General features: G+C 41.2%; 1 protein-coding gene across 1 annotated transcript in view; it reads right to left on the bottom strand.

The window, feature by feature from the left end:
• ank1a (ankyrin 1, erythrocytic a) overlaps positions 1-9,253 on the bottom strand; it is a 110,964-nt gene extending 101,711 nt beyond the window's left edge. The window contains exon 1 of the mRNA XM_053610541.1: positions 9,113-9,253. Coding sequence (XP_053466516.1) covers positions 9,113-9,238 — 126 coding nt within the window. The 5' untranslated portion in view covers positions 9,239-9,253. The remainder of the gene's footprint in view (positions 1-9,112) is intronic.
• Positions 9,254-13,452: the final 4,199 nt, after the last annotated feature.

Here is a 13,452-nt window from a genome sequence, read left to right as displayed (position 1 = left end):
GAACTATTTCAATTGCTTTTGTTTGATTTGTTCATCACAGACAGCTGAAAGTCTGTAAATTTTGACAATAAACCTGATTTGCACTGGGGGTTGAATCATTTTGATTGCAGCTGTACATACATACATACATACATACCTACATACATACATAATTAAATAACTTTATTAAAAACGTGTCTGAATTTCTGAAACTATAACGAAACTCTGACTTTACAGAGAGGTCAGTCAATATATAATTAGGAAGCTAATGTTACCACATCTGCTTAATCGTTGGATATTGTTACTCATTCGCTGTGTGATATTGACAGCTTTTTCAGTATATTTTCTTTCCTCAGACACACCTCCCTGATGTGTTGGGAATTTTAGTTGGGAATTTAAGAATGATTCTTATTAAGTACTAACACTAACCATTTTTCCAATTACAGTTAGTGTTTGGATTTTTTTTTTTAACTCTAATGTAGCTACCTACAGAAAGGTGTGTTTTGCTTAATAGTCTTCTGAATTATCTAGATTATTTAATACTTTGAATGTCAGGTCAGATTTGAGATGTAGCTCATGACAATAATCACAAGAACAGCAAAAGTTTTATAGAGAAAGCGAGCTTGTCAGTGTGTGTACTGCTGTGCACGAAATCATCTTTTACAGTCCGGATGTGGAAACCACCAGGACTGGGATGTTTTGGCACTGATGTGCCATCTAGTGAACAATGCTTTTAAATCTTCTGGAGGTATATGAGATACACAGGCAAGTGTGTGAACAATGGCACTCACGTTGCTGCTGCTTCTGCATGCACACACAGTGTCATGTATAAACCCAGTTTTTCTGCTTCATGTCTGTCCGTATCACACCACCCAGGCATGTATCATTTTCAGTCAATGTGAAAGGAACATTCATTTGGTTTTTAGTCACTTACATCATGCTTATGTATTCTTACTGACATAATAAAATGTTCAAATATTACAGTAGTCCTAAATTATACATTTGGAATTTAAGGCGTGTAAGGTGGTCATGGCTGGGGGTCGCAGAAAATCCATAATATCCATTTGGAATCATTTGCCCAAAACGTTTGGGAACCCCTGCATTAATGTAAGCTAGTATAAAATAAACTATTACTTTCTGTAACATACATTAGCCCCATAGTATTAAACATTTATTTCGAGCTTAAAATAATACTCATTTCATTTATTAATTTTTCATGCATTCATTTTCCTTACACTTTTCCAAGTGGATAATACAGTGACAACAAGCTAGAGATACAGAAATCCAGCCAGGATTTCTCTATCCCCAACTGCAGGATCGAGCTCCTCTTTGCTTTGGGATCCCTAGATGTTATCAAGGTGAAATATAATCTCTTCTGCATGTCCTGGGTCTGCCCCAGGTATCTGTCCAGTGGGGTGTACTTGGTACAGCTCTACCAGGGAGCTTCCTTGTGAGGTGCCCAAACCACCTTGGCTGACTCGTCTTGATTCACAGGAGCAGTGGCTATACTCCAAGTTTCTTCTGGATTATTGAGCACCTCACCCAATCAGGGAGAGTAAGAACAGCAACCCTACTGAGGAACCTAATTCTGGTGCTAATACTTGCAACCTTATTCTTTCTGTCAGCTTGTGACCGTAGGTGTGGATATGGACATAGATAGACCAGTACACAGACCAGTACACAGACCAGTACAGCAACTGCAACACTGCTGCTGCTGACCCAATCCATTTATCAATCTCACAGCATTCTTGAATAAGATCCCAAGATACTCCTCCACCAGGGGCAAGGCCAGGAATGTCCCACTCTTTTCTGGGAGAAAACCATGACCTTGGTGCAGATGTTCATGCTGCTGCTTCACACTCAGCAGCAGCAAAATGTCGCAGTGCAGGTCCACATCCCATACTGGACACCTCTCCATCCTTGCCTGTGTCTTGATATCCTGTCCATGAAAACCACAAACAGGATTGAAGGCAAGACACACCCTTGTTGGAGTCTGACAACCTCCGACAACTACCACAAATGGTTTTAACTTAATGTAAAGAAACATGACACTCTGACTGCACTCCTACAGAGACTGGACTGCAGTGCTGTACCACCCACAATAAATGTTACAGACCTTCTCCAAATCCACAAAATATGTGTAGACTGGATTAGCATACTCCCATGACCCCCAAAAGAGTTGATTCACAGTTCCACTAGCTGGGCAGTAACTGTACTGTTCCTTCTGAATCCTAAGTGCGACTATCAGACGGAGTCGGATGGAGTCAGAACCCTAGCATAGACTTGTGAAGTGTGATTCCTGTGGATTCCTGTGATTCGAGGCTGTGAAAAGTGATTCCTGGACCCAATTATTAGTGTAATTTGTAGTTCCGAGACTATGCTTATGTGCTGCATGAATAGCATAAAAGTCTGGTAAACATGAATTAAAATGTTTAGATTATGAAAACATATACACAGTACACATATTAAGTTCAGGTGAATGAGCTAATGGTGGTGTTGTACAGTCTGATGGCTGCAAGGACAAAAAGGACCTGCAAAGTCAGGACTAGCCAGCTGCTCAATGTTCTCTACAACACACTGTCTTTTGAAGTGGGTGGGAGTGGTTTCTCATGATGGCTGAGATCTAACCATTACTTGTGAACATGGGACAGCCAGAACGTGATCAAATTCAATAAATAAAACACGTTTTAGGTGGTTGAAGTACCTAACTATTATGAAGAAGCAAAGCTAGCTGTTCTTTAGGTAAGTTGAAGCCTTTGTCTGTTTTTGAGGTTTGAGGTTTGAGGACTATGATGAGCTGCACAATAGTGTGGAATTTTGCTTAAATGATCCTTAAACTTAAATTATGAAGATTACAGAGAGCCTTTCATTCCCAGTTACTATGAATACCAATACATAGTAAAATTTGTAGACCCAAGAGCGGTAGCGTTTTAAGTTGACTGGAGGCCCCAGGCTACGCATTGTGTAGACTGTCCAACCCACGTGTTTAGAACAAAAGCTTACTACTACCGAGTCGAGCAGAATATGACGCAGAGTACACAGGGGACACACACGTACATAGGGAACAGTAGTAGTATAGCCTACGCTACTATCCCGATTACAGCATTGTTTCACAGACTAAGCTCAGCAGGATGGAATAAATTCAACCACATACTATAAAGTATACATTCATAAGATTGTTGCCCCACAATTCATTTAGTGTTTAACTATTTTCAGATAAACTCAACAGGTGTACTGTTAGTGAATGTACAAATGATTCACAGCCAAACGGCAAACTGACAACAGAACTAATTTGCACACTAGCTGAGACTGGCCATCAGCACCAATAACAGCAACTGTAGCATCAAATAAAGCTTAGCTATATTACAGCCAATAGACTGTAATAAACCATTAACATGGCTATGGATATAGAATAGGACAGATAGCCTGATAAAAGACAGTAAATAAATAAAATGGCGTTTCATAACAACAAAGCATGTTCTTACCTTTAGTGGATTTTCTTTCTTGTTTTTCTGGCAGCAGATTCCTTTATAAGGAAAGTTCAATCTGCACATGATATCACTCTCTATGGACATCAGAACCAGCTGATTTAGCCTCTTCTGATCCATTGTCGATCTAAGCCTAGTTTAACCAGTGCTGGTTTTGAAAAAGATCACTCCCTGTCTAACTGGCAAAGTCGGGAAAAATCGGAGCGCAATATCAACAATTTGGGAATACTGACTGCAGTTTCCTCCACGTAATTTGTTGTAGTCACAGCCTTGCTGATGTGTTCTCATTTCCTTTAATAAATTCCCTGATTTATCAGATTTCATTTGCAAACTCCCCCTCCAAATCACATGCATATTCCTGCTGGACATTAGTTGCTGATACACAGTAGTGACATGAAATCCACATAAATAAATTGAACATTTGAACTCATCACAGATTACCAATCGTCAAATCATAAGTCATAGACCCTCTAATCTGGCCGGTACCTAGGATACAGTCTGCTAGTCTGTGTGTTAATCTGCCTTTGCCCAAGAGCCTCTCACAAATCTTAACTAAACATTATGTGATTCTGCTTATTCCACAGTTGCAGAGGGCAGTAATATTTCTGCTCAGTTCTTGAACACCAACAGTGTTGTTGGAGAGAAGGCTTTCTCACCCGCCTGAAGTATCTTTTTAGGCTTCCTAATGTACTGGGTTACATTTTTTCTGTGTTCAATCATAATGGCTTGTTATTACCTAAGCAAAGTGGCCTAAACCTTGTCCTTGAAATCAGTAATTAACAGTGTTTAATACTTCCATCAATCCATCCATTTTCTGTACCGCATATCCAACACAGGATCGTGGGGAACCTGGAGCCTATCCCATACTTCAACATTATTAAATAACTGTTGAGGCTCTAAGCACATGTATGCCAATTATGGGTGACTGTTGACTTCTAAATCTCTAACCTCTCATATGTTTCCACTGATGACCTCATGAATCCTATTAGCATGTTACAAGCTCAAATTTAGTTAAAGCCTGTAATCACTGAGAGGCTTGTTATAAAAAAAAAGAAAGAAAAAAGAAAGAAAGCCTAATAGATGAGGCAGAGAAAAAAAATAGCTTTAAAAAAAAGCAAATTATGTGTAAAATACTACTATAGCTTCAAATAGCATAATCATGGCATTGTTCTGGACAGGGTGTGGATGGTCTGGGATCCTGGGAGATCCTGATTAGAGCAGCATGTCTTTGCAAGGTGGTGTGTTGGTATACTGCTGCTTTATAACAAGGTAAGTTCAACAAACTTAAGGTTAAGTTGTTCTTGGCCATGTCAATTCCAAACATTACAGTAAGGTGGAGGGGAGTACTGGCTCAGAAGATGATTCTGTTGGTAAGTTCAACTCTCACATAATGTCACCCATCAGTAAACCTGAACCTCAGTTTTTTGGGGGCAGATGTCATCAACCTTGTGAGAGAAAGCAACCATTTGGTCTCCAGCAGTGGCATTAGATTTTGTCTGTGCTGCTTTTTTAAACAGGATGATTCAAAGTGGTGGTCTCTCCTTAGAATAATAATACTGATCTTGTGCAGATATAGAAGGTTGATCCTCTCATCAGTCAAGTCATCTGTCTGAAGGAAGCCAAAGACTGCTAAATTGCTTAGGTTAAGCCAGACTAACCAGATCTCCAACCAAATTTAAGATGATGAAATTGAATCCCAGTGCCGGCTTGTAGTTTCTGAGGTCCTCGGGCTAACTGGCTTCCAGAATCACCCCGAGATGGCCCATTTATGAGTTGAACACATTTAACAAGGTGTCAGTTTTACTAGTCACAAACACAGATGTCGAGGGGAAAGTAAAGACTTCTCCTCTTATTAACATTCAGACAACCAATGAAATTAGAGGTCATCTCAGTAGAGCTAGTCACTAAAGATATTCTTATCACAACCTATCACTTTACTAATGCAATAGTAATGGCAATGAAAGAACAAAAGCAAGTCATGTAGCAAGATGCCTGTCGGGAATATCATTAGTGCTTTTTTGGTGTCCTGAAAAAACTTTTGACAAGTAAATCAATTTTGAATCCCACACCATTAAAGAACCGCACTCCTTTCATTATCCCTAGGATATTAAAAGGTCAGAACAAGGCCCATATTTTGTATGTTGGACATGTTGAACACATAGAAGATACCTATAGATATTGCCTTTGGACTCCTAGCAACCAACAAAGGCTTTGTCATGTCAATAAGTGAGAAATCTGTACAGCCATTCCTAACAACTTAGCAGATATTGAGAATTTAGGAACGGTTGAGGAAAATCAAGACAAGTATTCACAAGGCTTTCAGTGAAATAGTTTATAGGTTTAGAGAACTGGGTCTTGGCCCTTCCTTAGAAACAAGCACCAGGTTTCAGATTGCTAGGAGCCTGATATCTATATTGTCACCAAAGGTATGGGAGCTCTACCTGTCAAGTCATGCCATTTCATAGACCTTTTCATAGTATTACAAAGTTCAAAATCAAGGCTATTTTTTTCTACATCCCTGAAATTATTGGAGTGGGATGACTGCACTAAATCCACACTTGATCCATTTTATAACTTTTGAAAGTATTGGTATGCGGCTGCACTAGGGTTGAGCCACCTTATCATGATATACAGATGGTTGACATATTGAAGTGAAAAATGTAAAGTGCCTTAGTATGGTTTTGAAGTGGCAGATTTCTTCCCTGTAGTAAAGGCACACCTTTGCACCAAATTGGAAACAAAATGCTCACATTTCAGCTGTTGCTGAAAACTCCCACTGCCGTCCATGCATATACATCTTATTATTAAAATGGCTTTCAACAAAAAAAGCAGCCTCAGCTTCAGATGGTCCAGACATGGTCTACAGAAACTCTGGTTTCTAATGAGAAAACAAACTGTTGAATATTACCACACAATGAGTTTTCAGAGCCATTATAGACTGACAGAAGGAAAAAAAATCATTAAAAAAAGGTTATTAGAGAGTTTTATTTGATTAAACAAGGTAATCTTGTGTGTATGCAGATTGGCTGTGATCAAAAGTCAGTGGTTGATCATCTGTCATGAGAGTCTCTCTATCCAATGTTAAAATACTTGTTTGCTAGACCAATAAAAAAATAAAAACAAGAGAGACAGATGGTGTTGACCTGCACAACTGCACAGTTTAGCTCATCGCTTGGGTTTCAAAATGAACTGTTATTTATGACCGCCATACAACAAGCTGTTTAGAGAGGTTGCAGGAAAGCAGCCCTTCCCGAGAACCCCACATATAATGCAGCACCTAAACACCACCAAATGTGAATAGAATTACTACGACATTTCTCTGTTACGCTCAGAAAAGGAGAACTAATGAAGAATGATGATATCATGAATTCTGCTAAGTACCAAGATATTTTGGCCCAAAATCCCAATTATGACCCCAAATCAACACAGAAATGGTTTCGCAATGGACAGTCTCTGGGTTTAAACCATGGGGAACCTGTGGTCTGAATTGAAGAGAGCAGTTCGCATATAATACACCTTTTTAATTAAAGTGGAAGCCATAGTTGGGAATGTGTAAAGATTTCAGTCTGACTGAAAGTGAATAGCCGATTGACATGGATGGCACTTTGAACGTAGCAACATTCTAAAAAGTAAATCAAGATCTTATCAACAAAGATACGAAGCTGGATTGATCACCAAAACTGTATACAAACTAGTGAAAATGTGTGCATGAAATATCAGCAACACTGCAGTGCTGCGTATTCTAAACAACATACCGTCTCGGCAACAAAACAACTACGCTGTGACTTGTTCTTGTATAAATTCTTTTGAAAGTGTACCAAGGAACCAAAGACAATAGAGAAGACAAATATAAGATGATTTTTTTCCCCCCTGAGGGAGACACGGAGTCATGGCTCTTCGTTCCATAGCATACAGCATAAATCATGCTCCAAAGTAGTAGGCAGGAAGAGACTTAGAGAGTGCTGGCTCAGCACCAATGGGACCAAGAGCAGCACAGAGCCTGTCTTGGCTTAACACTGAATATAATGTTGTGTTTGTGAATACTGTACACGTTGCTTATTATCAGATTTCAGGCAGTCATGTATCCACGCACAAAACTGTCTCATTATTGAAAATTTTCATCATTTTGTATAAATAAAGTCATCAGATGTTAAACCAGTAAACCGGTCTCAAATTCCTAACTATTGTTTGCGTATCTTTTGAGTTGGGAAGGGTGAATCCTTCTGATGACAGAAGGATTCTACAACTAACTACAACAAACACAACAATAAATGTTCAGTCAGTAGTACTATAAGGGGTTATAATTTGAGATGGCAATATTTGTAGATACAAACTCTAGCAAACTTGAGCGCCAAGATGAAAGCCTCTAAGCATTTCAAATATAACCCCAAAGTGTGTGTGTGTGTGTGTGTGTGTGTGTGTGTGTGTGTGTGTGTGAAGCTTTGTGGTATTAATATAATAACCACATGTAGCAGACAGACAGACAGACAGACAGAGAGAGATAGATAGATAGATAGATAGATAGATAGATGATAGACAGACAGACAGAGAGACAGACAGACAGATAGATAGATAGATCGATAGATAGATAGATAGATGATAGACAGACAGACAGACAGAGAGACAGAGAGACAGATAGATAGATCGATAGATAGATAGATAGATGATAGACAGACAGACAGACAGACAGAGAGACAGATAGATAGATAGATAGATCGATAGATAGATAGATAGATGATAGACAGACAGAGACAGACAGAGAGACAGATAGATAGATAGATAGATAGATAGATAGATAGATAGATAGATAGGATGACAGGCAGGCAGACACACAGAAAGATAAGCAGTCCACATGGACAAACAGTATAAAATCCCTGAATAATACTACATTTAAAGGACAACAGTCTTAAAACAGCATGTGAATACAGGTATGAATGTAAACAATTCTCACCAAATATCTTTTCAGACTTCAACAAAAACGTTTTTTTTTTTTCTTCTTCATTATTTGATTGTTTTGCTTTGTTTTTTGGTTATATATTGAAACAGTCACCCAACTGTGGTCTTTTCATTCAGCAAACAAGCACAATAGACAGAGAGAGAGGGAGAGAGAGAAATGATTTATGTCTGTCCCACCACAGACACAGGTACACAGACACCCTTCCAGTGAGCTGCACTAATATAACACTCTGCAGTGCTCCGGAGGAAACTAGAATCACAGCTTGCAATGCACTGACCATCAGCATGACAAGCAGAAACCAATTCTGCTCCATACAATTCATAATTGGTCTCACAGAGGTGTTGTACTGTGTATATTCACAGAGGAACCGGTACATGCCATGAAGCCTAGTTCATGATGTGCTTGAGGCTTGCACTGCACTCTGTGCACCTTCCTAGAATGAGTATGTCTGTGTGCTGTTCATATTCCTTACTGCCCCTCCTCATGTCTCATGCATGGCTTAGTATGTAGATGTCTGGGAGCATGTTTGCTGCAGGTGTGTTTCCCACGTTGCACCACTGCTGTCCCAACACCTATCTAAAAAAATGATCTGCGTCCAGTCTTTTCTCGTTCTCCCGCTGCTTTTCCCTTCCCTACCCGTTGCTCCATCGTTCCCTCTCCCCACGCTCCATCTGTCTTACCCCCTTACCTTGCGCTTTTTGTCCCGTGAGCGACTCCTCTTCTTTACTCTCTCCTCCTCCTTTTCTTTCCTCTCTTGCTCAGCAAGAGCCTCTAAATCCTTGTTCTTACGCAGGTGTTTGGCGGCTTGTGCCATGGCCGGTGGTCCAGGACTCGGCTGCTGGGTCTGTGCTGGTGCAAGTGTGTGCCACCGGAGAGTGCTGCGTTGCTTCTGCTACGCAGCCCCGCAGCGGCCAAATGAGCCTGCCCACCCTCCTTTGTCAGTTCCCTCTCACACACTCTCTCTGTCTTTTGCACGCTCTCTCTCTCTCTCTCTCTCTCTCTCTCTCTCTCTCTCGTTTGTGCTGCAGGGGTTGTCAGGCAGGCTGAGCCACAAACCGTTTAGTGAGTGTAATGCTGCAGCAGCATAATGCACATCTCTCTCTATGTCTTAAACCCTTGCTCACTCACACCCAACTGTATTTTCCTGCATCTCTCTCTCTCTCTCTCTCTCTCTCTCAGTCTCTGTCTCGCTCTCTCTCTCTCATATCTGTTTCATATTGCGCAGAAGAGCAACAGTAAATGTAAAGGCATTAGACAATCAATGCAGGGATCTCTTGCATGTTCTCTCTTACTTTGCCGCTTTACTTTGCTTACTTTCCTCTGCACCTCTCTGTTGTTACCGCTGAGCATGTGCATTCAATCATATGGAAGCAGTAGGCACCAAACATTGAGTGATAAATGGGAATTTGACGTCCTTAAGGAAGTATCAGTGGACCAGATCTGTGTCATTACCCGTCTTTTAGAGGCTTCTATGCTGCTCATTACAGGATGCAGCACACAGTCTTCTGAGCACACGGGAGGCATAGGGGGAGGGGTGGTGGTGGCACGACAGTAATCTTGCCTCCCTCCATCCTGCTGTGTTGTTTCAGTCCCCCACCCAATACACAACTCTCACCTTTCTCAGACGCAGTGATAAGGGCCCATTAGGTCTGTGTGTACATGGATACGTCTCTGTATGTGTGTGTGTGTGTGTGTGTGTGTGTGTGTGTGCTACAGACATACCAATTCACCCTACACAGAAATGGAAAAGTGGAAAAAAGTGAAAAAGTCTGATCACTGTGATCACCACCATTCTCTCTCTCTCTCTCTCTCTCTCTCTCCCTCTCTCTCTCTCTCTCTCTCTCTCTCTACCTCTCTCTCTCTCCCTCTCTCTCTATCTCTCTCTCCCTCTCTCTCTATCTCTCTATCTCTCTCTCCCTCTCTCTCTCTCTCTATCTCTCTCTCCCTCTTTCTCCCTCTCTCTCTCACCCTCTCTCTCTCTCTCTCTCTCTATCTCTCTCCCTCTCTCTCTCTCTCTATCTCTCTCTCCCTCTTTCTCCCTCTCTCTCCCTATATCTATCTCTCTCTATCTATCTCTCTCTCCCTCTCTCTCTCACCCTCTCTCTCTCTCTCTCTCTCTATCTCTCTCCCTCTCTCTCTCTCTCTATCTCTCTCTCCCTCTTTCTCCCTCTCTCTCCCTATATCTATCTCTCTCTATCTATCTCTCTCTCCCTCTCTCTCCCTCTCTCCCTCTCTCTCTATCTCTCTCCCTCTCTCTCTCTCTATCTATCTCTCTCTCCCTCTCTCTCCCTCTCTCTCCCTCTCTCTCTCACCCTCTCTCTCTCTCTCTCTCTATCTCTCTCCCTCTCTCTCTCTCTCTATCTCTCTCTCCCTCTTTCTCCCTCTCTCTCCCTATATCTATCTCTCTCTATCTATCTCTCTCTCCCGCTCTCTCCCTCTCTCCCGCTCTCTCCCTCTCTCTCCCTCTCTCCCTCTCTCTCTCTCTCTCTCTCTCCCTCTCCCTTTATCTCTCTCTCACCCTCTTCCTCTCTCCCTCTCTCTGAATTCAATTCCATTCAAAATTGCTTTAACATGACAAATATGAACATTTTTGTTGTTGTATTGTAAGTTTAAAGACTTAAAGTCAAACACTCAAAAAGATGAAACACTTATTATAAGAAGATTGTGAATAAAACCAAATAGAAAATAGAAATATTAGGTGTTGCATGTGTGTGTGTGTGTGTGTGTGTGTGTGTGTGTGTGTGTGTGTGTGTGTGTGTGTGTTTCCCTCTCTTTTGCCAGGTTTTCTCTGCGTAATGATTCCTTCAGGATAATCCAGAGAAATAGAGACATCTCAGACTTTCTCTGCTGGGCGTATGAAACAAATAGAGCCTGCACCGCTTTGCTTTTATTGCTACATATGCTGTATATCCATGGCTCCGTCTGCTTCTCATTCACTCACCAGTGCTGCTGATGCAGGCAAAAAACTCTACCTCTCGTGCTGCTACAGAAACAGAAAAGATAATATATAAGAAAAGCCTGGCATTAGAATTTCCTTTGTTTAATACTATGTTTAGATAAGGGAATAGCACTTTGAACAGTGCTTATAATGTATGGCATAAATTATGCATGGACGCAGACACACCTCTGTGCTGCAGATATTTATGCATTTTAAGGTTATAGAGATCAGTTCATTCATTGGTCTTTACAATAGTAAATAATTCTCTGCTCTGAAAATATTCACTGTGAACTGTATTAGTAATCTTCAGCATAACAGCCACTATTAACTTCCATAACAGCTGCTGTTTGAATGAATGTTTGAATGAATTCCAGCATTGAATCATAATAAATCTAGAGTGAACATCTGTGTTCTCATGGCCATCTTTGTAAATGACTTTAAATGAGTTTAAAGAACACAACACATGGCTGCCAGAATTCATTTCAAATTCTGCATTTTTCAACTCAGCAGTGAAGGCAGGACATTGCACAGCATAGTATTAAAAATCCATGAGCTTGTTTGACTGTCAGGGAAAAATGCTGAGAGCATGTGCCCTCTAGTGGTAGGATATATGTCTCACTTTCATTGGTAAAAAGCAGCACAACTAAGCCTATTAAAAAGAGTGGCATTAGATATTATTTAATAGTATCAGAGCAAAGATAGCAAATGTTACAGAATAAAAATATATTCTCAAACCCTGGTATTAGGGTCTAATTCTGAGTGTTATATCTCACAACAGCAATAAAATGATGCATTCATTTTCCTTTTACATTTTTTTTGCAAGTCTAATGCATGTGTATAGGACAAATGAGTTTGTCCTAAAAAAATACTGATTGATTACAGAGGTAGATGTTGACCTGCTGTGGCATTACTGCGTGTCTCACCTCCTCCAGTGCCCATAAGATTACCACTCTTCCTTCAGCCTTGCCAGCATGCCTAATGGAATCAAAACTATACAAGCCTCCCCAGTGACTAAAACTGTAGCAAGCCTCACTGGCACCATTAATACATGCTCAGTGCCACTGGTTCCATATGGTTTCCTCCTGTTAAATCTAATACCACTCAGGCATGCTTGCTTAACACAACCAGAGCCATACAGACCTTCCCAGTGAATAAGGATGTGACAAGCCCCACTGGCATCATTAATGCATGCTCAGTGCCACTGGTTCCGTATGGCATAGGTCGTCTCCTGGCATAGGTCGTCCCCTGGAACGTCTCCTCGTGGCGGAGCAGTGGTAGGGACATCTCCCTGCCCCCTGCAACTAGACCTTGGATTAGATATTATTACCCCAACACTTCTCCTTTCTCCTCACCCAAAGCCAAAAACTGCTTTTCTTGGCTTCTTCAGCCAGGTCTTTCAGGGCCTTTTGCTGGTTTGCTCCACTTACTCCCATATCCCTCAGGAGGTGAACAGATGGTGTTCCAATAAGGCCATGGCATCCTACTTCTACCAGATAGATGATGGTTCTTCAGCCAGCCGTCTTACACTCATCGATGAGATCTGAGTACTTCAGTCTCTTTCTCTCAAAGGCAGCTTATATTCCTTCCTCCCATGGGTCAGTTAACTTGATGAGACTTGTGTTGGTGATCTCAATAGAGAAATGGAGAAGATCGACTCTCATTCTCCAGTCCTGGGTGAAAGAATCTATCCTTGATGGAACTCTTGGCATGGTGCTTGTTCTGCTCTTCTCCTGCTTGTAGCCCATGCTGATGGATTGCAATAGCAGCTGTAAAATGTTCTTTCCAAAGAGACCGGTTTCAGAGCGGCATCATGGAAAGCCCAGCTACTTTCAGATGTAGGAGTTGGCTTTCCCATCCATCTTGCATACTGTGGATAGAGGGATTTCACACAACTTCAATGTTGTGCCATGTTATTCTCTGATACAGTGAGGTGTAGTAGCACCACACCTTTTCCTTTCCTGGAAGCTGATTTTGGTCAATCATTGCCAAACTGTCAGAAAGCAGTTTCAGCAAGCTCTTCCCCATGTGCTTATCAGAGAGCTCAGCCTTGTATTGTCTCTCATGCTTTTGATAGACTATTCAGCCAGCAG

The sequence above is a fragment of the Ictalurus furcatus genome, chromosome 22 (assembly GCF_023375685.1).
Source record: "Ictalurus furcatus strain D&B chromosome 22, Billie_1.0, whole genome shotgun sequence".
NCBI lineage: Eukaryota > Metazoa > Chordata > Actinopteri > Siluriformes > Ictaluridae > Ictalurus > Ictalurus furcatus.
Note: the sequence above shows the minus strand (reverse complement) of the source record. Positions and strands in the feature narration are given on the sequence as shown.